This window comes from Girardinichthys multiradiatus, chromosome 8 (assembly GCF_021462225.1).
Source record: "Girardinichthys multiradiatus isolate DD_20200921_A chromosome 8, DD_fGirMul_XY1, whole genome shotgun sequence".
Taxonomy (NCBI): domain Eukaryota; kingdom Metazoa; phylum Chordata; class Actinopteri; order Cyprinodontiformes; family Goodeidae; genus Girardinichthys; species Girardinichthys multiradiatus.
The window spans coordinates 19,069,303-19,094,765 of record NC_061801.1 but is presented as its reverse complement, the minus strand read 5'-3'; the positions used below and the strand labels follow the sequence as shown (position 1 = coordinate 19,094,765).

The 25,463-nt window shown below is 39.7% G+C and overlaps 1 protein-coding gene across 2 annotated transcripts; it reads right to left on the bottom strand.

The window, feature by feature from the left end:
• Nucleotides 1-3,419: 3,419 nt before the first annotated feature.
• Nucleotides 3,420-24,045, bottom strand: znf532 (zinc finger protein 532). 2 transcript variants are annotated; one of them, XM_047372718.1, is made up of 11 exons: nt 21,834-22,076; nt 21,030-21,371; nt 18,531-18,591; nt 14,085-16,464; nt 13,320-13,501; nt 12,114-12,290; nt 10,417-10,579; nt 9,927-10,211; nt 9,278-9,390; nt 8,837-8,966; nt 3,420-4,960 (listed from the first exon to the last, which is right to left on the bottom strand). In XM_047372718.1, exons 4-11 carry the CDS (start codon nt 16,431-16,433, stop codon nt 4,457-4,459), a joined length of 3,903 nt encoding a protein of 1,300 aa, XP_047228674.1. In that variant the 5' UTR covers nt 16,434-16,464; nt 18,531-18,591; nt 21,030-21,371; nt 21,834-22,076; the 3' UTR covers nt 3,420-4,456. The 2 variants fall into 2 exon arrangements, with proteins under 2 accessions (XP_047228674.1, XP_047228673.1); XM_047372717.1 differs by lacking the exon at nt 21,834-22,076 and adding an exon at nt 23,970-24,045 and having other exon boundaries at nt 18,531-21,371.
• Between the last annotated feature and the right edge of the window lie 1,418 nt (nt 24,046-25,463).

The window sequence follows — 25,463 nt, the reverse complement described above, 5'->3', positions numbered from 1 at the left end:
CTTTTCTTTCCCTGAGTTTTCCATCCATCTGGTGTCAGCTCATGTTCCAGTATATCTCTGTCCTCCAAAGATGATTCAATGCCGAGTTCTTTCAGTGTAGAATGCGCTGCTGAAAATGAGGGGTATAATTTTATGCCCTCGTTCAGGAAGAGATTCAGCTGGGCTGGGTATGGTGACTGGGCCCTGATGTTCTTTTGTTTTAGCTTTTTTATTACCTCTCGGACTTTCTTCCTTTTCTTCTGTAAGTCAAATGAGTAGTCATGGTAAAAATAAATCATGTGCTCTTGGTACCGTATATTTTTTGTTTTCAAGCTTGAAAAAGCACTTTTTGTTTTACGTTAAAGTCCAAAAACCGGGATATGATGGATCTTGGGGGCGCCGCTGCGGCTTTAGGCTTCGCACTTGACGCTCTGTGTGCTCTTTCTAGTTTAATAACAACTCCTTCTTGGAACTCTAAAGATGTGCTTAGGAGGTCTGTGATAAAGTTTATCATGTCTTCCTTTTCCACTCCCTCTGGAACGCCAAACAGCCTGATGTTATTACAGCGGAGTTTATTTTCCATGTCGTCACATTTAGACGTGAGGATAGCTTCTCTTTCCAATGAATATCCCAGTGCTCTCTCCTGCCGTATGCTTCTGTCCTCCGTTGCACTTACTCTGTCCTCCGCTTCAGTCAATCTTCTGTCCAGCCCCTCCATTCGATTCTTCACGTCCTCCATAGATGACTCTAACCGGTGTAAAGAGCTCTTCAGCTCCCAAAATGAGTCAGTGTTTTCCTGCCGAAGTTTTCTTAGTTCCATTAGCATCACTGTTTCCCCGCTAGCATCTCCCGTAGCTTTCAACGGTGTAGCTTTGGCTAATGTTAACTGCTTGGAGCCTGTTGTAACATCGACTTTTCTACTGGCCTTCATGTCGTTCTTTTTGGACTTCTGAAAAGAACTCTGTACTCTTGAGCCCTTTCCCTTCAGAATTGGTACTCATTTATCACTTTTCATTACTTTTTCGGCTATACATCGGTGGGTCTGGTGGAGCTGCAAAATTAAGCGTCCGTCTGCTTCATCTCCTTCCCGGAAGTCTGGAAGGAGCTTTAACATGAATAATGATGAGTAAATTGCTGACAGTTTTCTGTAGAAGAGCTGATATCTAATTTGCAGTTAGGATTGGGTCACTCCTGTCATGTTTTTCCATTTTTTTACAAAATAATAATTTTGCACTAGAGCATGGCAAATATTTTTTTAATATGACAGAAGCAGCAGAAAGACACATTATAATCAATTCACACTTCAAAAGCGGTTCTACAGTGCCAAATATCAAAATCCCAATCACACTGTGGATGGGGAGAGATTTCTGAAGATTCTTAAAGAAGACAGTACATACAGTATGTATGTACTGTGCTCACGTCAATGCTGTATAACCTTCGTTTCCTTTTTCTTTTGATATGCACAGATGTTAAATATCCAAAGAAAATCGAGAACCATGATTACATACACGAGGAAATTAATCAAAATCAAATCAATATGGGGGAGAAATCTAGATGTGGTAATGTGATTTCGGAAAACGGACATTCTCCAACTTCATGTATCGCATCTTGCTGTTAACATTAGAACTTAAAAAATCAGATGAGATTGGAGTACAATCTCATTACTGTGTGCATGTACAGGGGTTGGACAATGAAACTGAAACACCTGGTTTTAGACCACAATAATTTATTAGTATGGTGTAGGGCCTCCTTTTGCGGCCAATACAGCGTCAATTCGTCTTGGGAATGACATATACAAGTCCTGCACAGTGGTCAGAGGGATTTTAAGCCATTCTTCTTGCAGGATAGTGGCCAGGTCACTACATGATACTGGTGGAGGAAAACGTTTCCTGACTCGCTCCTCCAAAACACTCCAAAGTGGCTCAATAATATTTAGATCTGGTGACTGTGCAGGCCATGGGAGATGTTCAACTTCATTTCATGTTCATCAAACCAATCTTTCACCAGTCCTGCTGTGTGAATTGGTGCATTGTCATTCTGATACATGGCACCGCCTTCAGGATACAATGTTTGAACCATTGGATGTACATGGTCCTCAAGAATGATTCGGTAATCCTTGGCAGTGACGCGCCCATCTAGCACAAGTATTGGGCCAAGGGAATGCCATGATATGGCAGCCCAAACCATCACTGATCCACCCCATGCTTCACTCTGGGCATGCAACAGTCGGGGTGGTACACTTCTTTGGGGCTTCTCCACACCATAACTCTCCCGGATGTGGGGAAAACAGTAAAGGTGGACTCATCAGAGAACAATACATGTTTCACATTGTCCACAGCCCAAGATTTGCACTCCTTGCACCATTGAAACCGACGTTTGGCATTGGCATGAGCGACCAAAGATTTGGCTATAGCAGCCCGGCCGTGTATATTGACCCTGTGGAGCTCCAGACGGACACTTCTGGTGGAAACAGGAGAGTTGAGGTGCACATTTAATTCTGCCGTGATTTGGGCAGCCGTGGTTTTATGTTTTTTGGATACAATCCGGATTAGCACCCAAACATTCCTTTCAGACAGCTTCCTCTTGCGTCCACAGTTAATCCTGTTGGATGTGGTTCGTCCTTCTTGGTGGTATGCTGACATTACCCTGGATACCGTGGCTCTTGATACATCACAAAGACTTGCTGTCTTGGTCACAGATGCGCCAGCAAGGCATGCACCAACAATTTTTCTTTTGAACTCTGGTATGTCACCCATAATGTTGTGTGCATTTCAATATTTTGAGCAAAACTGTGCTCTTACCCTGCTAATTGAACCTTCACACTCAGCTCTTACTGGTGCAATGTGCAATCAATGAAGACTGGCTACCAGGTTGGTCTAATTTAGCCATGAAACCTCCCACACTAAAATGACAGGTGTTTCAGTTTAATTGTCCAACCCTTGTAACTGGGCTCGGTGTCATAAACCTTGTGTAACGGTTGGTCGGTTTTGCAGTTAATGAGAACAGCCAGACTGCTTATCAGTTCTTGCGTTTTTCGCACATCGGACTGGTTGTCTTAAAGTGAGTCAAAACAGAACAGAAACCTAGACTTCAGGTGTGGTATTTGGTGGACTTCAAAACGGAAAAGGTGGTCTACCATTAGTCAGACGCTGTCTGATAGTTGTTTTTTTTGCAAATCTTATGCCTCCAATATGTTTCGCTCTTGAAAATGGGAGATATCTGTTATGTGTCATGATCACTTTTGAACCATTTAAGTTAACTATTAACCCAGATTATTCTATGAAAGGTGATGGTGATTTATTTATAAGCTATGAACAACCAGATTAGTTCAACTTTGTGGCCATATGTTCAGTAAAAGAGGCTATTTGTCCACTCAAACTAGGCAACGGAACCTGACTTTATGAAAAGTATGATGTTGTTTTAAATAAAGCCATTAAAAACTCTGTTGGGATTGTGTTTTATTATACTAGCTGTGTAAAATGTTACATTCATTTTCAGCAAGATTCCAGCCAGTGCACATTCATCGATTACAACCCACAACCCACAAATTAAAATATAGAAAAACTGTAATAAAAATACAATTAAACAATAATTGTAAGCATGGTTTAAAATGTCATGGTTATGTCAGTCTTATTTTCACTGTCCTCTAAAGACAAATCCAAAAAAGGCATGTGCTTGATATCTTATGTTTTAAGTATTTTGGTAAAAATATATTTAAGTGGTCTACAATTTCACAGAGCTGCCATGAAGAGAACATTTGGAAAAAAAAAATCAAACACTAACTTAACTTAAAAACTACAATTGTTCATAAATTTGGCCCGGGGTTATTATGCAACAGCACATAATCATTTGACAAGATAAATATACATTTGAGTTTTAAACTCATTTTCTGTTCTACCATTCATCAGACTTTTGTTGAATGCAGTTTACTTTTATTGATTGCCCAGACCTGCTTAAGCTCAAAGTTCTTCTGGACTATTTTATTTTGGCATCAAGGGTTTTAGGTAAATTATAGGTGCACAAGTGCATTTCCTATTGTGGCAATGGAGAAAAACTGTTTATTCGTTATAATTGTAATTTCAGAGTATACTCTGAAATTGAGTATACTCACTAAGGTAAACCTGTTGGATATCATCAGCACTTTTTAAACTTTAGCAGACTGCTCATCATATGCAGATTATAATGATGAATTCATACATTATCTTGTTGTAGTGAAAACTGTGGGAATAAACAGATTATCTTAAAAACATCTACTGAAGGTCTATTGAAAGATCTCTGTCTGTACAAAAATGTTCTTGTTATATTTACTGAAAGACACAGATGGAGACTTTGATGTGTATTAAAATTTCTAGCACATATATTATACTGTTTACACATTGTTGTACACTACAACATCGTGTATTTACATGATAACCACAGTTATAGGAGGTACCACGGGTTTAAGGAACTTATGGAATGATTCTAAATCATCTTCCACTCACTTTTGAGCAGCGCTAAGTGTCTTTGACCTTATGAATGCCATCCCATGTGTCCTCATGTGAGTCTTTAGATGACCCTCAGTGTCGAACTTCTTCCCACACACCTTACATTTGGTATTAGGTGTCCCATCATTGTTCTCATCTACAACATCTAACTGGTTTTCCCGTTGACTCTCTTCATCTTCCCTGCCTCTCACATTGTATCGACCGAGACCCTTAGGTTCCTTCATCCCATGGACGATGAAGAGGTGCCGGGCCAGCGATCGGGGGGAGGTGTAGCAAAGTCCACACTCCTGACACTGGTGGGATGAGCCGTCAGACTTGTGCTGGGGAATGTGCTTGTGGAAAGCAGCTATATCCTCTGTGGTGAAGCCACAAACGGCACATTTGTGGTTTTTGAGGATGTTCACTTTGAGTCTCTTCAGCGGTTGTGAATTGGAACCCCTGGAGTTCAAGCCTGGAGAGCCCTCAACTTCATCTGGCTTCCTTTTGGTGTTTCGGCTCTGTTAAGACACCAACAGATAAATTCTGGGTTGCAGCTTCGCCATGAGGTGCAAAACTCATTGACATCAATCTAACAAAGTAGTCAATATTTTTGGAAACTTAAAAAAACTGAAGACTAGTCAACACTGGGTCCATGAGTTTTGTCAATTCCTACATTTATACCTAATCTAACTATAGCATTTCAGTTTATTTCTTGTTGCATTTATGTATTTTAATGAATATGGGAGATAAATAATCCTAAAGATAGTTGATAATAATTTTGCAAGGCAATGCATGCGTGTTTGTTCCGGTAGACTCCTACTAAAGACGAACAAGTCAAATGACCCACAAAACTCATCAACATAACAAAGATCTCAATATTTCAGTAAAACTTTTAAAGCTGAGGACTAGTCAACATTTTAGCTCACAAACTGTGATGACAATAAATCTAAAAAGCTGAAAACAGACCAAGATAGCAACAAATCAGAAGAAATAATGGAAAAAAATGGAAAAATACAGCAAAATATTAGAAAACAGTTATGAAACTATCAACCAAATAGAAGTCAAAAAATGTCTTATTGATTAATATCTACATAACAACCGAATACTGTTCAGAACCACTCTAATTAAACAAAATACAAAAAAAAAGTAATAAAACCGAGAAATCATTTAAACAAATACAACAAAACAAAACATGATATAAAATGTTCGAAATAAAACGAAATAGAAAAAGCAACAATATTTCCCTTAAAACAAAATCAAGTTTCCTGCCTGTTACAACAGCTGATGAGTAATTGACACCTTCCTGCCAGCGCAAAGAACGGAGAGTCCACGTATTGCAGGGCTAATGTTAGTATTTTATCTACACCGCTCAAAAGAATAAAGGAAACACTTAAACAACACAATATAACTCCGAGTAAATCAAACTTCTGTGAAATCAACCTGTCCACTTAGGAAGCAACACTGATTGACAATCAATTTCACATAATGTTGTGCAAATGGAATAGACAACAGGAGGAAATCTTTGGCGATTAGCAAGACACACTTAATAAAGGAGTGGTTCTGCAGGTGGGGACCACAGACCACTTCTCAGTACTTATGCTTTCTGGCTGATGTTTTGGTCACTTTTGAATGTTGGTGGTGCTTTCACACTCATGGTAGCATGAGATGGACTCTACAACCCAAACAAGTGGCTCAGGTAGTGCAGCTCATCCAGGATGGCACATCAATGCGAGCTGTGGCAAGAAGGTTTGCTGTGTCTGCCAGAGTAGTGTCCAGAGACCGGAGGCGCTACCAGGAGACAGGCCAGTACACCAGGAGACGTGGAGAAGACCGTAGGAGGGCAACAACAAAGCAGGAGGACCGCTACCTCCACCTTTGTGCAAAGAGGAATAGGAGGGGCACTGCTAGAACCCTGCAAAATGACTTCCAGAAGGCCACAAATGTGCATGTGTCTGCACAAACGGTTAGAAACCGACTCCATGAGGATGGTATGAGGGCCCGACATCCACAAATGGGGGTTGTGCTCACAGCCCAACACCGTGCGGGACGCTTGGCATTTGCCACAGAACACCAGGATTGGCAAATTCGCCACTGGCGCCCTGTGCTCTTCACAGATGAAAGCAGGTTCACACTGAGCACATGTGACAGACATGACAGAGTCTGGAGACACCGTGGAGAGCGATCTGCTGCCTGCAACATCCTTCAGCATGACTGGTTTGGCATTTCTTTGGAGGGGTGCACGCCCCTCCATGTGCTCGCCAGAGGTAGCCTGACTGCCATTAGATACCGAGATGAGATCCTCAGACCCCTTGTGAGACCATATGCTGGTGCGGTTGGCCCTGGGTTCCTCCTAATGCAGGACAATGCTAGACCTCATGTGGCTGGAGTGTGTCAGCAGTTCCTGCAAGATGAAGACATTGAAGCTATGGACTTGCCCGCCCGTTCCCCAGACCTGAATCCGATTGAGCACATCTGGGACATCATGTCTCACTCCATCCACCAACATCACGTTGCACCACAGACAGTCCAGGAGTTGGCGCATGCTTTAGTCCACGTCTAGGAGGAGATCCCTCAGGAGACCATCCGCCGTCTCATCAGGAGCATGCCCAGGCATTGTAGGGAGGTCATACAGGCACGTGGAGGCCACACACAATACTGAACCTCATTTTGACTTGTTTTAAGGACATTACATCAAAGTTGGATCAGCCTGTAGTGTGTTTTTCCACTTTAATTTTGTGTGTGACTTCAAATCCAGGCCTCCATTGCTTAATAAATTTGATATCCATTGATGATTTTTGTGTGATTTTGTTGTCAGCACATTCAACTTTGTACAGAACAAAGTATTCACAGAATATTTCATTCATTCAGATCTAGGATGTGTTATTTGAGTGTTCCCTTTGTTTTTTTGAGCAGTGTATATTAGCAACTGCTAACATTGTTCATTGTGTTGAGTACACTTAGCTTACAGGCTATTTGCACATTTTAGCTAATACTAGTATATTAGATATTATATTTACTTAGCTAACTTTCATCTAAAATATGATCTTTGGCAACATGCTAATGCTAGCAAGTTTGCTGATGTTAGCATTTTCTGAATAAAAGTCTTATCTTTTCATCTTTTCTTGATTTCAAACTTATGTTTCAGATTTCTGATTGGATCTAAAGCATAAAGCTAATACCTATTGGTCTGAACTTACCAACAAAGCCTCTGTTACGGTAATTTGCAGTACGCATCAAATGGAAGATATCCATTCTACTTTTTCCCAGTCTTCTCAATAATCTTTTGTATTGAAATGCAGTTCTGTGGCTGCACTAAATACCAGTTGGAGGTTGGACATAGATATTTTGGTTTGATCAGGGGTCAACTGGCCTATACAATACAAGAATCAGAACCCCAATCAATAAAAACAGAGCTTAATATTACCTCTCCGGGGAAAATCATACAGTTAAAACTAATTGCAACTAAGATTGGAGAATTTATAATATTATTTGATTCCATAATTGTATTAAATTAGTTTGCTATCAAGATAAATAAAATGATACAAGATGGGTAAGTACATGGACATGGAATGGATGTAGACTGCAATGATTTGACACTGACTGAGTACAAAAATGGAAAAGGAAAGGCAAATTGACCTTGAACCAATAGTGACATCACAGCGACTGTTGGAAACAAAATCACAAAATCTCTAAGGGTCTTTTTACACCTATAGTTTGTTTACCTTGGTCCGAATCAGTAGACAAGTTTTTCCAGTGGTTTGGTGTCCTTTTATAGAAAGAGAACTCCAAGCGAAGCAAAACCTGTCACTATTTAAAATTTAGTTTGTCTATTGGTCAGATGTGCCTGAGGCGGGAGAGCCAAATGTAAATACAAGAAGCAGATTCTGTGTTCCAAGCTAGTCAAAAACACAGAGAATTTAATCATATTCTTAGTGTGTTTGTGGGTACTATTTCAGGCAAAATTATCTAAGAAGTATACTGAGTGATTCTGAGAAGACATCTTGCAAGTTGTATAGGGCATTATGAAGAGACCCCTTTGTTTACTCAAAGCATCCCACAATGCACCGTACACCAGGCAATGAGAAGGCATTTGGCTCAAGCCTGCAGCGAACAACTGCTGGCTGTGTTGAATTGAAGTTGGATCACATGCACAACATAATCGAATAACTCTAGGGTTCATTTGGAATGTACTGACACCACCTACTGCAAACGGTCTGGGTACAGTTGTTTTGGTCTGCACCCTAGTGTGATTGCTTTGTTCACATCTACGCAGACCTTCTGCAGCAAGGATGGACATGAGTTTGTTTAAACTGACTAAACACCTAAGGCGTGTATACACCCTAAGAAAGAGATTTTCACCAACATATTAAGTTGTTGAATTCATGAAACTGTACCGTTTGCTTGTCAGGTGGAGTCTCAACATTTTCAGTCCTTCCCGCTGGCTGTTTACCTCCGTGAATCATCTGAATGTGCTGATCCAGCAGCACTCTTTTGGTGAAGGGCTGACTTAGAGCTGGACAGTGCCTGTTGAAAAAATAATATCATGAATAAGACAAATATGATTTATGTTGTTTGACTACATCCATTATGTAGTCATTTCGCAGAACATTTAGAAACCTCAACTGGAAAGAAACAACTTTAATGTCATACTCAATCTCAGAGTTTGCTTTATAGCTGGACAGTATGGTTCTGTGTGGGGAGTTTGCTGCAGGAATATGTTTGGTATGTACAATTAAGGATGCAGCTATGGATTTGTGTCAAGAGTATTTGGAAATACAGACATTAATTAATCATGTGCTTAAGCGATCAGAAATGTCTAAGGTGTGGATACTCACGGGCAGGTGTAGACCTTCCGTAGTCCTTTGTGTTTTAAACGGTTGTGTCGGCAAAGACTGTGGGAGGAGCTGAAAGACTTATCACACTGCCGACATGGATGCTTCTTCAGTATCTGCAGTTTGAAAGTTATATCTGAAATGTCAAAAACCTTCTAAAGCAAGAGAAATTATTTCCATATTCTATGTGGTTTGCTATTATCCTAATGAATACGTTTTCAGACAAACAGACGACAAAGTCTAAATTCTAAATAGGATAATTTATAAGAGCAGCAATAACTCCTATTTCTCTAGTTTTGATTGCAGCTTCAGTCACTGCTATAGTTATTAAAGGTACTTACTAAGGTTTAATCAACCAAAATCAAAGTTAGAATTAGGAACTCCAAGTAAAAAAAACAAAACTGTCAAACATTCATGCCATGTACTTCGATCAAGAAAAGTTATGTAGGGAGTTAATTATAGGTAATTCAATGACAAATATTAACACACCACAAAAACACTGCAAAATGTCGCAATAAACTGCAGGATTTTGCATCCTTACTAATTCAGGAAGTTTCTTCATGTGATCAGAATTTAGTTGCTAATTCCTTTTTTATAACTTTTGTTAATTCCAGCTCAAACATTTCTTTAACAACACAGTAGAAACATTCACCTTGCTGTGTTCGCGTCTCATGTGCGTCACAAAGAGTTCCCTGGACCTGAGTCGGGTGTTGCATTCTCCACATGTGTATCCTGAGCTGGCAGAGCTCTTCAGGTCTGGTGTACAGTTGCGGTTGGTTGTCTTCAGCGGTGATGATGACATGTTTGCTTTATCTTTGTTGTTATTTTTAGGGATGTTGTTGGTGGTGCTGTTGGAATTAGTGGGTTTTATGCTGAGGGGAAGGTTGATACCCAAGTTTGGTGGACCCTCTATGGTTTTCAGGGTTCCATGGATGGCCTGAGAAGAGCCACATAAGCAAAACTGCACTTTTTAACATGCTACAATTTATAACTTATGTGTCATGAATTACTTAATTAAATTAATATGACTAAAGTGATTGGCTTTAGATGACTCAGAAGGTGTAATTCAGCTTGGTTAGAAGTTATAAACAGATTAACTGTAAGGCTAACTCATGATGTATGAAAATATTTTTTGTGATTACCTTGATGTGATCCAGCATGAGCTGTTTCTGTGCATAGTGCATGGAACAGTCAGGGCATTTGAAAACGGAAACTTTGAAATTCTGAACATGCTGATCAAAATGTGTGCAGAGCAGGGACTGCAGAGTGAACACTGTATCACACATGGAGCATTTATATATCACCCTGAAAGAAAGAAAAAGTCATTGTCATAAGCAAACCTTCAGACATAGCAAAGTACAACAGATTCAAAGCATCCTTCTGGTTACAGTACTTAAGGTTTTCTTTATATAACTTAAGCTACGGTTGTTTTGCAAAAGCCAATACTGAAATCATTAGGGTTTGTTCAAAAAATACATAAAACTGGGGTGCTGCTGGCTCAGTTGGTAGAGGACATGCACTATATGCAGAGGCTATATTCCTCAATGTTCCTGGATTCGATTCCCGGTCTTGGACCGTTTGCTGCATGTCTTTCCCTCCTCTCTCCACCCTCTTTCCTGTATTATTACTGTGCAATAAAGGCTACTAATGTCAGGTAAAACTGTATTTGTTCAATAAATTCCACAGCATCTTACCAAATGCCTTGTAAAATTGTGTGAAAAAGTATTAATTGATCCTTTAATACAGTTGCATGATCCTACCATCACAAAAAGAAATGTGAGTGTTGTGAACACTATTGGGACTCATATATGAGTTATGTGTACTTCTGTACATCCATCACCCTGTGATTTAGCTCAGCCACAAAACTTGACAGGGGCAGATTGCAACGAACAATCAGGTCAGGGCTGGCCTACCTCCATACAGGACTTGTAAAGGTCTAGGTTCAGGAAAAGGGCAGCTAACATCTCTAAAAAGACCACACCTTGTCAGACAAAAACATTTACCTTTAGGTCGGTGCTACACAGCAATTTTGCTAAAACAAGCCCCGACAGAGGCAGGCTTCTTACCTGTTGCTCTTATGAACATTTAACAGTCAGAGTGCCCAGATCGATACTATACATATTTGCCCTACTTCAACCTTGTCTGTATATATATACACATGTATATAAAAATGTTTTTTTCCTACTGAAGTTTATATTTTTTTTTGTAAAATGTTTATACATTGAAAGCACCGAAGTGGAAGTCAGATTCCTGGTTTTTGTGCACAAACTTCCCCAATAAAGCTGATTCTTATTCTAAATCTGTGACATAATGCTTCTGCAAAAAAAGATGAATGTATTTTCATTCTTTTAGCATTTGTTTACTGTGGTCACTATTAATGTTGGAGGCTGCTGCAAATGCATCTGCTCAGTAGGTACCAAAACGGTCCGTCAGTACATAAAACAGCTGCTCCTGAGATGGTTTGCCTTCTGTGTTGCTGTCATTGGATATTGTGTTAGGTGGTAAAAGGTTTCCATGTGGAAAAAAATAAATACAAGTTAAGCCACCGTATTCAAAGGCTGCAAATCCTTCTACTGATAAGGAAGGCAAGGATGGTTATCTAGACAGAAAGGAATTGGACATGGATTTTACATTACATTAGTGCTAACTTGTGTGAGAAAAAAGCATGTGGGGATCTGGTGATGTGTAGGTTTATGTTTCTATAGACAAAAACAGTCAGAGAAAAAAGGTTTACACAAAAGATTATCAGCAGCCAAAATTTACTTAACTGCTGGAATGTATAAAACTGCAAAATTGAAATGATTTATTTTAGACACAATATAAACATGTAAGGACCTACTTGGGCTCCCCTGCCTTGGCTCCTGGATGCTGTGTGTATGCATGGGAGTGAGTTCCTGGTGCAGACTTGAACGCCATGGGGCAGAGAGGACATTTGTAGAAGATCTCACAGTGTGTGTTGTGGATGTGAGACTTCAGAGTCGCGACATCAGTAAAGATTGTGCTACAGTGAACACAGCTGGATGGAGAAAATATGGAAACACAGACAAAACAAATGAGTTTAACAAAGTTTCAGTAAAAGACAGTATAGCTAATTTATCTCATGGAACCTTACTTAAGCTTTCTTTCTCATTTTTTCTTAGCCTGAATATTGACTGTCTTACCAAAAACATAAATTGCATTACCATTAGTTTTTTTCCACATTAATGTTCGTTTGCAATAATGCCGATATGCCCCTGGGCAAGGCACTGAACCACTAGTTGCATAATGATGTGTGTATCGGTGTATGAATTGTAAATTTGAGAGTATGATTGGGTGAATGCGGCTCTTACGTAAAGTGCTTTGAGTAGTTGGTCTGATTGGAAAAGTGCTAAATACATTCAATCCATTTACCATTCACAACATATTCCTCTCTTGCATTTGTGTTTTCTTTGGTTTCTTACACAGTTTAGGTTAATTAGAAGCACTAAATTGCCTTTAGAAATACATGTGTGTATCATTGTAATGTGTGTTTCTATATTCGCCCTGTGATGGACTGGCAGCCTGTTAAGGGAGTACTTCACCTCTCACCTAAGGACTGCTTACATCCAGTCCCCCTTCGATTAGGTGTGTATGTTAATGAGGGAGTGAGTGTTTCACTGGATTTGGAAAAAAATGTCAAGAATAGATTGAAAATAGGGTTGTAACTGGACCATTATTGCTTGAATACAAACGATTAAAAATTTGAATAGCTTGTATCTTGGATGACTTAAGCATAAGGATTGTGACTGTCACCATTTGTCCCTGTCATTTTGTCCTGAACGACATGACATGTAGAAATATCAGGTGTCAAGCTGAAGCCAAACTTCTAAGAAACCAAGCTGAATAACTATAATTAAACATGACAATTAAAATGGTTCTTTGGACATTGGAATAAGAGTAAGACCACTCCGATAAAAACATTGCTCCTCCTCCAAATTAAAATGTTCGCAATCATTGGAAATAATATCTCAGCAAAAGAGAAACTGCAAAGTTCGTGTCATTTTGGTTTTCGCTAAGATAGACTCACCGGTAGCCAACTCTGCGAGTATAGTGCAGGCAGTTCTTGGTGACGTGGGACTGAAAGTGAACAGAACGACAACTGGCACCACACTCGGGGCAAATATAAGGAGACTTATGCTGGTGGATTCGCTGGTGTGACAGAAAGCTGCAGTAATTTGGAAGAAGCATCTGACAAACTGTGCATGTTTTCTATGAAGAAGAAAATAATACAGAAATGTTAGTCTACTTTTGGTTGGTCTACTTTTATGAAAAAACTGGAACAAAACTTGGTGTGCAAAAATGCAGGAATATTATCCTAAGACAGAAATAAATCAGTGATAAAACTATGGGTCAAACAAAAAATAAAACTTTGCCATATTTGTCAAATCAAATCATGTCATATCCATCCATCCATCCATCCATATATCCATCAATCCATCCATCCATCCATCCATCCATCCATCCATCCATCCATCCATCCATCCGTGTATTTTCTCACTTATCTCCTGGTGCCTATATCTAGCGGTCAGAGGAAGAGATGGAGTACAGACATACAAATTAGCAAATTAGAGAAATCATTTTACCTAAGATGCATAGTTTTGCATATGAGGCCGGGGTACCCGGAGAGAACCCAGACATGCATGGGGAACAACATGTAAACTCCATACAGAAAGAGGCCGGGATTTAGACACAGGAGGTTCTTGGGGCAATGCAAGAGTGCTAACAACTGCTCGACTGTACAGCCCTTACTAAGCCACAGTTTCTTTAGAATCACATTATGAACTACACATACCTGATTGTTGTATTCTGGTGCTTGTTGATAGTGCATAGCCAGTGAACTGTCATCCTGACATATTTCATTGCATTCCAAACATTTCAAGTTGTGCCGACAAAGTTTTGATGCATCATCCTCCAAAGGCATGGCTGCCACAAGAGGAGCACTGGACGGAGCTGAAATCACTGTAGCTTGGTTACCACCAGTAATCTTAGCTTGAATTTGACTTGCAGGTACCTGTGCCTGAGACGCAGAGGTGTTGCCTGTGACAGTAGAGGGCACTGGTAAATTTGTTGAACTAATCATCTGATCTGCTGGGATAGGTTTGAGGATTAGATGTGAGCACTGCATGACCACCCCTTTGTCCTTGTGAGCTCTTGCATGAGATAAAAGGCTACATTTGTTGTAAAAAACCAGACTTTTGACACAGTGGTTGCAGGTCACCTCGATTCGCACACTTCGGCGTTCATAGTGCTGTGTCAGGCTCTTTTCAAGAGCAAATGAGTCTCCACACTCCAGGCACTTGTATCCCCTGGAGGGTAGAGAAATACAGGCTGAGGTTGGTGGAGAGAGGTTTGGGACATATACAGGAAGGGGATTCAGACTGCTTAGGACTTTATTGAAAGCATCTACTACAGAGCTTTGAGAGTTTGTAAACACCTGTACCCGAGAGACTTTCTTGGAGGCATGGCCAGTGAGACCAGCCTGTTGTTTAACTTGCTGTGATCGTTGATTTTGGGATGGTTTGGAGGAGGACAAGACCTGCTGAAGATCGCAGGCAATGGAGGTCATTGTCTGAGGAAGAAGACTGAGCTTACTAAGATGCACAGTCTTTGGCACAAGTTTAGTATTAGCCAAACTGGAAGCAGGTACCAAGACAGTCTGTTGCTGGATAGCATTTGCGGCTTTTAGGATAGCACTGCTGGCACTTTGCACAGATGCAGCAGGGATCACAGTTGCTTTGACTGTAGTGTTGTTAGCCAGCTTAAGGTTAATAACTTGTGAGCTTGCTGTCTTGACTGCAGAGACTGGCAGGAAAGCTGTTGCCACTGGCTTAATTGTCATTTGTTTGGTGATTTCAATTGATGGGCACCCACTGGTCGCTACCACTGTTGTTGGCAAAAAGGGCCTAGTTGCTGATGAAAAAATTGTGCTGGAGGTAGTCATAAGACACTGACTATTCTCTTCTTTCTTCAGGCCTTCCGGGTCAAATTCTGGAAGGACTCTAGTGACAGTATGCTTGATCTGTCCAGAAGATGTCTTGATTGTTTTAATCCTAACCTTTGGAATGACCGGTATGGTGTCGGTGTTTGAAGCGGGGGAACCTTTGCTGCTGCTGCTCTCACTGATGACACCAGAAGGACTATTTGGTTCCTTAATAAGAAGATTCTTTGTGAAATCAATGTCTGACTCTTGCTCCTGAAGTCCATCTGATGCTCTGGGATGTTCTTTAGGCTGTTCAGACTCTTTATGTGGTGGCATAGAATCCAATGCATCAAATTCTTCAGTGTCAGATTTTTTGGTACTTATTGATGCAACAGCTGCTATACAAGAATACAGTTTTGCTGAGGATTTGGCTTTGACTTGGGGGATACTCAATACATCAACAAGCCCTGGCCACTCTCCTGCATCTCTGGAATCTTGACTCTGGGGATTGAAAACTTTGTCTTTCAGGTTTTTTACTGGTGAAGGTGATTGAGATGAATTGTTAGGTCTGCCAGGACCATTCTTGCTTTGACCCTGTTTCCTGTTTTGGCCAGACTTGTTTTCTCTCTTTGTTTTGGGCTTAGGTGAATAGTCTATGGTAGAACATTTTGAAATCTTATCCTCTGTTTTAGCAGTGGGAGTAAAGAAGATCTGACCTCCCTGCATGTCAGTAGTGTCAACTACCTCAATTTTGTCCTCATCATCAAATTCTTCAGCACTAGATATTGGACTGAACTGACTGAATGTAGAAGATTCGGTATTAATTTTATAGTCATCTTTTCTGGGAACCTTCCATCTATTGTTAGTCTGTTGAACAACTGGTGGCACTGTTGTTAAGGGGCCATTAGACAGTCCATTGCCAACAGCATGTTCTTGGGGATTGGAATTAAAATGCTCATCTTTTTTAGTTATGGTTCCGACACGTTCATTTGTGTCCATGTTTTGAATGTTTTTTACAATCACACTAACACCAGCATCATGTGTGTTGCAGGTGTTGCTAGACTCATCTTCACTGGCAGTCCCCCCATTGCTCTGTTGTTTGAGTTGTCCATCATGCTCATCTTGGTGGCCAGATTCAATAGCAGCTTTAGGATCCACCATGTCCGGGATGTTAAAGGCCGCCAGTAGGTCATCAAAGTCAGGCGTCTTCATGTCTCCCATGTTCCTTCTCTCGTTCTGATGAGTAGGTCAACTGAAATGCAGAAATTAATTCACAGGTTTCATTGCTTTTGATCACAATATTGTTGGAACAATATGTTTTCCAAATAGAAATGTTCTTTCAGTATTTATGTTAAAGTTTGTTTTTGAATTTAAATATTAAGGATAACTGTGTATTAGTTTTCTGCATTTATTGCACACATTTGCAAAAGGATTTTCTTAGTGAACACGCAAGTTACAGATGATAAAATCCTGTAAGAATACAACATATAACAATTTGATGCTACAAAATCTAAAATTATTTGTGTATAACCATTGTTTAATTATATGATTATTTGTAAAGATTTCATGTTGACAGTTGGTGCATCTGTTAGTTAAGGTAATTTTTAAAATCTTTGTGTTGTAGCTAATGCATTGTTTACTGGTAACTTTAACTCAACAGGCTTCTGGAAGATGCTGGAACCAAACTGTGAGATACATGGAATACCCATCCTACTGTCCACAGTAAAACCAATCTTTGACTGCTTAAGACTGACAAAGTGCCAAACAAGTAAGAAGCTCCTGCTCCAAAATCAGTATGGTTAAACTCAGTTCAAAATGGTTACTTCCCACCTGGAGAAACTAGATGCCTTATGGAGAAAACCTTTGCAGTGAGACAAAAGCAAGTTTAAGTTGTTTGCTACATTGACAAGAAGTAAGTATGGAGGAGTCAAGGTTAGGCTTCCAAACATCAAACACTGCACCAACCGCCAAGCATGGTGCAGATAGCATCATGCTGTGGGGTTATTTCTCTGCCAGTGGTACTGGTATTAGATTAAGTGGGTAAAATAACTAAAGAGAATTATTATCACCAAATCCCTCACACAACTGGGTGTTCTAGCCGTACAATTATCTTTAACACATGTCCAAAGTACTTAAGGAATGCATAAAGCAAGCTAGCATACAGTTTCTGGGTGCCCCCAATGTCAGCCCAATTGAAAATCTGTGGACTGCACTTATTTTTGGATTAGTGCTAGAAAACCAATCAACTTAGGTTACCTCTACAAATTCCACCAAGAAAATTGGTCACCTATCCAACCAGGATGTGATGCACCTTGTTAGAGAAACCTTTAAAATACATAAGAGGGTGTATAGATATATTTGAGCAAGTATATATAATTTACACCCTGTGTAAATTGGAGACCTTGCAAACCTGTGGATCCTGTTCTTGTTTTTAAAATTTGCTGTAGTTGCATATTGTATAATGATCAGATAAATCATTCAAGGATCCAAATTAGTATGACATATTTGTGTGTGAATTTGAAACTTTTCTGTATGTCACAATTTTTTTGTATAGCTTATTTTAATTTGTGTTTAGTCACAGTCAAATAATCAAGCTTTTGGTGCTGTAGTAGGGTTTATGGTTTATAGTTACAATTGTATTGTATTGTAATGTAATGTACTTGTACTTGTGATTGTATAGTTCGTGTAAATAAATTCTATAAACAAAAGTAAACAATACAGGGAATGAGTGTTCACATTTCACAAAAATATCTTGACTTCTATATGAGAAAAATATATTTGTATAAAATATGGGTGCTTCAGTCACATACGTGGAGCTGATCATCTATGTAACACTAAACCAGTGCAGTACTTTGATCCAAACACATCTGCAAACATGAACCCATGACAAAAAAAATAACTATCTTTTTGTGCATGAATCTATATTTGCTAAATTTAATCCATATGGCTGGGATCATGGAGATGATATAACAGAAACGATGAAGAGAATAGTTATGAGGGGAGGGGAAAGGCAACAAATCCTGTGAGGAGAAAAAAAATGGCCGCTGAGCTGTGTGAAGCTGCAGTAGGGAGAGGGAGAAAGGCCTGGTTGAAAAACAGCAAGTTTCAGCCATGATAGCCATAGCAACCTGACGTAGGAAGCTTTAATGAAAAAAAATGAGAAAAACACACAACACAGAATGGCTTTCTGTACCAGCAGTTTAATGCACATGCACCTTTTTCAGCAAGAATCAGCATTTGATAAAAGACAGCTGCTTTTGCAGTAAAGTGTATGTAAAATAATGGTGGAGACATGCAAGTGAATCAGCAAGTCCTCACCCTCTTGTCTTCGTTCAGTCCAGCCACTTAGCCAAACCTTCTTTTCTTGCTGCCTTCCATCCTGTAACAAACAGAGTCACAACACAGCTAACCCACAGGAGGCAACCACCCCACCCTGTCTGGAAAAAAATATCTTCCCAAACAGGCAAAGGCCCAGAATACAAGGTCAGGTTACATCCAGGCATCTGGTGAGTGCTGGTGGTCCTGATATGGAGCGTCTTCGGTCATTTTCTGCACTACAAGCAGCACTCAGACATATAAACAGAACCATAGATCATGCTCCTGTGTTGAGTGTGTGTGTGAATGTGTGAGGCAGGGATCTCAGCAGCAGATTCACAGACTCCCGGCCAGCCCCGTCCCCCTGCCCTCGTTCTTTCCCAAATCTCCCTTCTCCCCACGTCGTGAACCATGAAGCTCTGCACTCCGACACTCAGCGGGTAGGGAGCAGGCAGGGCTGCCCTGGTAGCCACCAGTGGCTGAGCTGTTGGGGGCTGCCATGGAACAGTCTGGGCTATCTCTATCCCCATGCAGCATAGAGACGGCATTGTTCCCGACAGCCCTCAGTCTGCCTCAAACCGGTTTTAACTGGTTCTGGTCACTCGACATAAAGCCTTGGCCTGCTGTAACATGGCCTCAAAAACGCACAGGAAGAGGTAGCCAACCCACCTCCCAGGAAGCACTTTGACGTTTTCTTGCTTTAATAAACGTATTTTGTCACAGAGGTTTTATGAAACTAGAAATATGGTATAATATGGCAGGTGACTCATTTTCAGAGCCATAAACACACAAAGAAGTCAGAAGAACATGATTTGTTGTGCAAATATTTAACAAAACAAAAACAATAAAAAAGAAAACAGATGTCATCTTGCCAACTCACATCCCAATTTTTTTAACAATGTGTTGCCATTTTGTTAATTCCTACTTCCAATTTGCACCTGTAAACCCTATATGTAGGTATGCGTATGTATAGCTATAAACCACTGGGTAATAGTTTATTTTTCATTTTTATTTTTTGTTGCATTATGGAATTACTAAACAAAATACTAAAATCTCACATACAATTTAATTTAATTGTATATTATTTTCTGAGGATTGTGTATGAAATGGAGCAGGTTTTTGCTGATCTTGTATCAATTTGTATCCACCAGGGGTAAAAACCGCTGATGATTAAGAGTACTTTTATTAACTATTCTTACTCTGTTGTAAGGAAACTGAGGTTCTTTGACTCCAAAAGATCCACCAGCAGGAGGTCAATAAGAGCAATTTTGGTTTGATCAGGCTGCTATTATTAATTTTTCTTAAGCATCAAATGGAAATCAGGACCAAAATAAATGGAAATAGGGTAATACAAAGTTTTCAGAGAATAATATTCAATTAATTAAATTGTATGTGAGATTTGAGCATTTGTATGAATTGAAAATTGATTAAAGTGGTTAACTATGGCAAAAATGGAGAAATGCAGCTGTTTGGGTATAAACAGTAGAAGGAGAGGTGAAATGGCAATGTGTATGTATCAAATTGGGGAGAAGTGGTGAAGAGGTGAGATCAGTTGAGAAATTGTTACCTCTAATCAAACCAAAATAAGTATGAGTGACCTTCTGCTGATAGATAATATTTCATTTTACGTAGAGCAATAGGTAGATTTTAGAAAGTTTATTTAAACTGGTTGTCATTATGGGTACAAGACATCACTCGGGCAGATAAAAATTGTTGCATGGTTGAAACAAAATGCCTAGTGGCAGATGGCTCCATTTCTTACACAAAAAATTCAGCTACTAAACCAACAAGGTACAAAATAGAACGGCAGGGGGGCATTATGGCAAGTTGTAGGTATGACATGGTGGCGAACTGGTGAAGGGGATAATCGACCAGGAGCTACATCATTTGGCTTTTATGAAATATGAGAAATTATGACCCCCTAATCGAGCCAAAACAAGTCTGACTGACTTTTGCTGGGAACTCAGTCATATAACTACTGTTTTAGAAATCTCATTTAAATCAGTTGTCAAGTACAAAAAATTGCCATGGTGGATACCAGTTGGAGCATGGTCAGCACAAAACACAGAACGAAACAACCAAAACTACAAACTACACATGGTGAAGGGGCAAAATGTCCAGACCAGGCCTTGTTAATTCAGATAGTCTGTATTAAATCTGATCATCTGACATAACAGGGTGAAATGTGAAGATTTATTTTCACACCATAAACAATCCCTTTGTTTGAACAATCATGATGGTAGTGAAAGCTCAGTGTGGTCTGTCTCTTAAACTTAGCTCTTTGTGCTTAAACTTTAGCTACAGTTATACTGAAGAGCTTCAAATATTAGACCTATCAATCTGGGGCAAAGACAAGCAAAGTACAACTTAGGCAGCTATCCAAGACACATTCCATGCACCTCCCACAACAGATTTCCACCCTGCCCACCTTACAGCCCCACAAAGACACGGATGAACATAAACATGCACTCCCATGCATATATAGAGGTAAATGTAGCATACCCTTGTCAATTTTTTTTTCCACTCAGAGAAATATCAGGGAGAAAGAAATCTTCCTATAGAGGCCTCAGCACTTGCTTTTACTAGCCCGCTGTTCCAGCCTCCTTCCTCCTCCACCACCCCTTCTTCCCTCTCGCCTTCACTGGGCAGTTATCAGTCTTAGTCGAGGCCTCGTTTTTTCACGAACACCATCAAAATCACCACCAACGCCACCACTGCGGCTGAGGCGTGAAAGGATGGATGGCGAAAGGTGGCAGTGTTCAGCAGGCGAATGAGGCCTTTTGTCTCTGAGTGTGCAGCAGGGTGAGGGGACCTTCCATTCTGGCTCTAGAGCAGGAGCAGCAGCTGGTGCAGAGAGACACAGCAGAAAGGGAGGGAGATACAGACAGAGGAGAGGTGGGGAGATGGAGGAAGAAAGAAAATGAGGCAGGATCAAGTTTTAAAACAGGCTTGTGTCTGTACACATTGATAATGTTTAAGGCATTTGCTCTGGAACAGAAAGATTAGTGTTTGAAAGTAATTAATGGTCTTGATCCTGCACATTTTCCCTCTGTGATTGGTCAAATTAAACACTAAATAACTAACATCATGTGTAAGTGGCCATGTTATAAATGATGGATAAAATAAATACCATGAATCTAGTGTATAAAAAAGACTGACGCAACAAACAACACAATGCACATCCACGTGATTTTTTTTTGTTAGTCCAGCCTAAATGTTAAGCCAGAGAAACAAAAATTAACAAAAGACAAATAACAGTATGTGATCTAGAAATGGGTACACAAAATTAGATATTTTAAAACCTACCTGGAAGACTGAGGCTGCCAGTAAGGTAACACTGACTCTCTTAGGCCTGCTGTGAGTCCTTGATTTATCTTGCAGATCTGCCAAAGGCAGCTAACAATACAGCAGCATAAACTAATTCTTCATCTTTATGTGAAAGACCTTAAGATGTATTCATCTTAGTGCACTAATGCATTTTATACACTGCAAAGGGCAGCAGAAGACGAGCATATATGTACATATGATAAAAGGCCCTAGTGGTGCCTACTGCCTCCCTGCACTGTGACAGATTCAGTGCAGCAGAGGAGGCTGAGGTTGCTCCCCTCCCCTCACAGAGTCACGTGACGTCACATTGCCTCCATTTAAACAGGATATAAGAAGGGCTGCTAAAAGCTGCCCGTCTTTGTTTCTGTTTTCAGCCGTGTTCGCCCAAGATAATATCACAGGAATGCTAAAGCTCTGGACCTTAAGATGCTAATCTGTATCTGTTTTATGTTCCAGTTTAAAATTCAACAGCATTTTATATATGTTTTTGTATGCTTTGCAGTGTTTTTTTAATTTGTCACTTCAAATGAAGATACAGATTTTTTATGACTCATCTAAAAACATGTCAACCTCTTTCTACAGATCATAAAAACCAGTCACATACATACATAACATAAATAAGGAAGTGTTGCCAACAAACCCCCACCCCCGCTCCTCGCTTTGAGGCCCTCCCTCATTCGCATTATTACATGAGCCCTCAGATTCATGCTCGGGTCCCTCAGGGAGCGCAAGATTCTTAGGATAACTCTTTCAGTGCCATAACCTGACAGGTGAATCAGTAAGTTGGAAGTCCGGTGAAAGAACCTTAAAAGCATTTAAAAAATGGTTTATTTTAAACTGGAGAAAAAGTAAATTCTTGGAAAGAATGTTTATAAAAATAATAAAACTCTTAATGAATCATTTTATCAGTGATGTTTTTCTTTAAATATTTCTCTGCAAGTTTATTTACAGGTAAATAAAAAAAATTTGAATATTGAATGTTGCAATGCAATGCAATATTTTTTGCCAGTCATTTCAGAAAGTGAAAGATTATTTTACAGAGATTCATCCAACATAGAGTAAAATATTTCAAGTTTTTATTCCTTGTAATTTTGATGATTATGGCTTACAGGTAAAGAAAACCCAAAATTCAGTGTCTCAGAAAATTTGAATATCACATTAGACTAATCAAAAAAGGATGATTTACTTCTGAAAAGTATGCCCATTTATGTGCACTCAACACTTGGCTGGGCCTCCTCTTGCATGAATTACTGCATCGACATGCTATGGCATAGAGGTGATCAGCCTCTATGCTGTGGTGATCAGCAAGCCACAAACCCCGATTGTAATGCAAGCCCCGATTGCTCTGATAGCTGCCTTTATGTCATTTGCCTCATTGTGCCTGGTGTCTCTCATCTTCCTCTTGACAACAACCCATAGATTTTCTATGGGGTTCAGGGATGTTTGCTGGCCAATCAAGAAGAGGAACACCATGGTCATTGAAGCAGCTTTTGGTACCTTTGGCAGTGTGGGCAGGTGCCATGTCCTGCTGGAAAATAAAATCAGCATCTCCCTACAACTTGTCAGCAGAGGGAAGCATGAAGTGCTCTAAAGGTTCTTGGTAGTTGGCTGCATTGACTGTGAACTTCGGAAAACACAGTGGACCCACACCAGCAGATGACATGGCACCCCAACCCATCACTGACTGAGGAAACTTTACACTGGACTTCAAGCAACGAAGATTCTGTGCCTCTCCACTCTTCCTTCAGACTTTGGGACCTTGATTTCCAAACGAAATGCAGAATTTACTTTCATCTGAATACAGGATTTTTGACCACTGAGGAACAGTCCACTTGAAACAAGGAATGCAACATTTGTAGCTCATATCTAGTATTTGTCTGTGTGTGGTAGCTCTTGATCATGCGCCAACTACCATCTCAGTCAACTCCTTGTGAATCTCTCCCAAATTCTTGAATGGATTTTGCTTGACAATCCTCTCAAGGCTGCGTTTCTCCCTTTAGCTGGTGCACCTTTTCCTACCTCACTTCTTCCTTTCACTCAATTTTCTATTAATATGACTGGATACAGAACTCTGTGAACAATAAGCATTTTCAGCAATGACCTTTTGTGGCTTACCTTCCTTGTGGAGGTTTTCAATGACCGTCTTCTGGACATCTGTCAAGTCAGCAGTCTTCCCCATAATTGTGTAGCCTATGACCCAGATAGAGAGACCAAATAAAGGCTCAGGAAACCTTTGCAGGTGTTTTGAGTTAATTAGCTGATTAGGGTGTGACACCACAAGTGTCCAATAATGAACTTTTTTACAGTTTTCTAATTTTCTGAGAAACTGAATTTTGGGTTTTCTTTACCTGTAAGCCATAATTATCAAAATTACAAGAAACGAAGGCTTGGAATATTTCACTCTATGTGTAATGATTCTATATAATATATGAGTTTCACTTTCTGAGATGACTGGCAAAAAATGTTGCACTTCTAAGCAATATTCAAATTTTTGAGATGTACCTGTAAATCAGATATAATTTGTAAATATCACTTCCCTTTGGGATTAATAAATGATTTTGAATTGAAAAAGTCAGTCAGTCAGTCATTTTCTATACCGCTTCTTCCATAGTGGCTCGCGACGAAGCTGGTGCCTATCTCCAGCAGTCTATGGCGGGAGGCGGGGTACACCCTGGACAGGTCGCCAGTCCATCGCAGGAACTGAAAAAGTGTGATGTGTAAGTTATTTTAATTCTAAATGGGAACATTGTGTGTTTAGATTACAGTTAGGTTTGATATTGTCTTTTATTGACATAATTAGGTTCCAACAGTTTACTGAGATTTATTAAACTGGAGTCTGAACCTCTTGCCCCCTAAATGTCATGGCTGGAGTGGCAAACCTTATACCAATGCAAAAGTTCAAATATTGTTTACTACAGTTCAGATCAAAAGTTTACACACAGTCATCATGGGCATTCCTGTCATTATAATTTTTGTCTTTTCATAATAAACTGTTCTTTTTTCTAGGCTGACATAATAATACAACATATAACTTCAGTAATTAAAAAAAAAACAAGAATAAGATTAATCTTTATATTTGACTACTCTCCATCCAGAATTGGTAAAGTTTATTTTATTTTCCTAGTAAGAACTTGGTTTTATGTGTAGTCCACAAATCTTAGAGAGGGTTGAGGATGGGGTCATTGCACAAGCTTAAAGTTCACCTGATTATCCATTACAAAGCTAGTTTTAATGTGTGTTTTTGGATCATTGTAGAGCTCGAACACCCAATTGTGACCAGGTTTCAAGCACCTGTATTATGATCCTTGGGTGTTTTGATTTGCTTATGTTTTGATAGATTCTGAGTTCTTTAATCATGTTACAATAGTCTTGCCATATTTAGTTAAAATTTCTGTCTTCATTATTGTAAGAAAGGTCTTGCCATACTAGTTAATTCATTTAGCTTTAGTTTCTTACTTATTTCTTGTGTGCTGTTTTCTTTGTATTTTAGTTTATTCTCTTAGGACAGTATGAGTCTTTTCCCAGTATGTTTGCAGTTTCCTTTGTGTCTAGTTTAGTTCCCCCTGTGTTCATTATTCATCTTCCCATAGCTCCCCTGCTCAGCACTCT

Bases quoted from the DNA above. Each gene is read 5' to 3' on its own strand.
- znf532 (XM_047372717.1), bottom strand. From the start codon at position 16,433: ATGGGAGACATGAAGACGCCTGACTTTGATGACCTACTGGCGGCCTTT. The intron at 12,291-13,319 runs GTGAGTCTATCT...TTCTCCATCCAG, and splicing joins ACTCGCAGAGTTGGCTACCG to CTGTGTTCACTGTAGCACAA. The intron at 4,961-8,836 runs GTACAGTTTCAT...GTGTCTTAACAG, and splicing joins CTCCACCTGACAAGCAAACG to AGCCGAAACACCAAAAGGAA.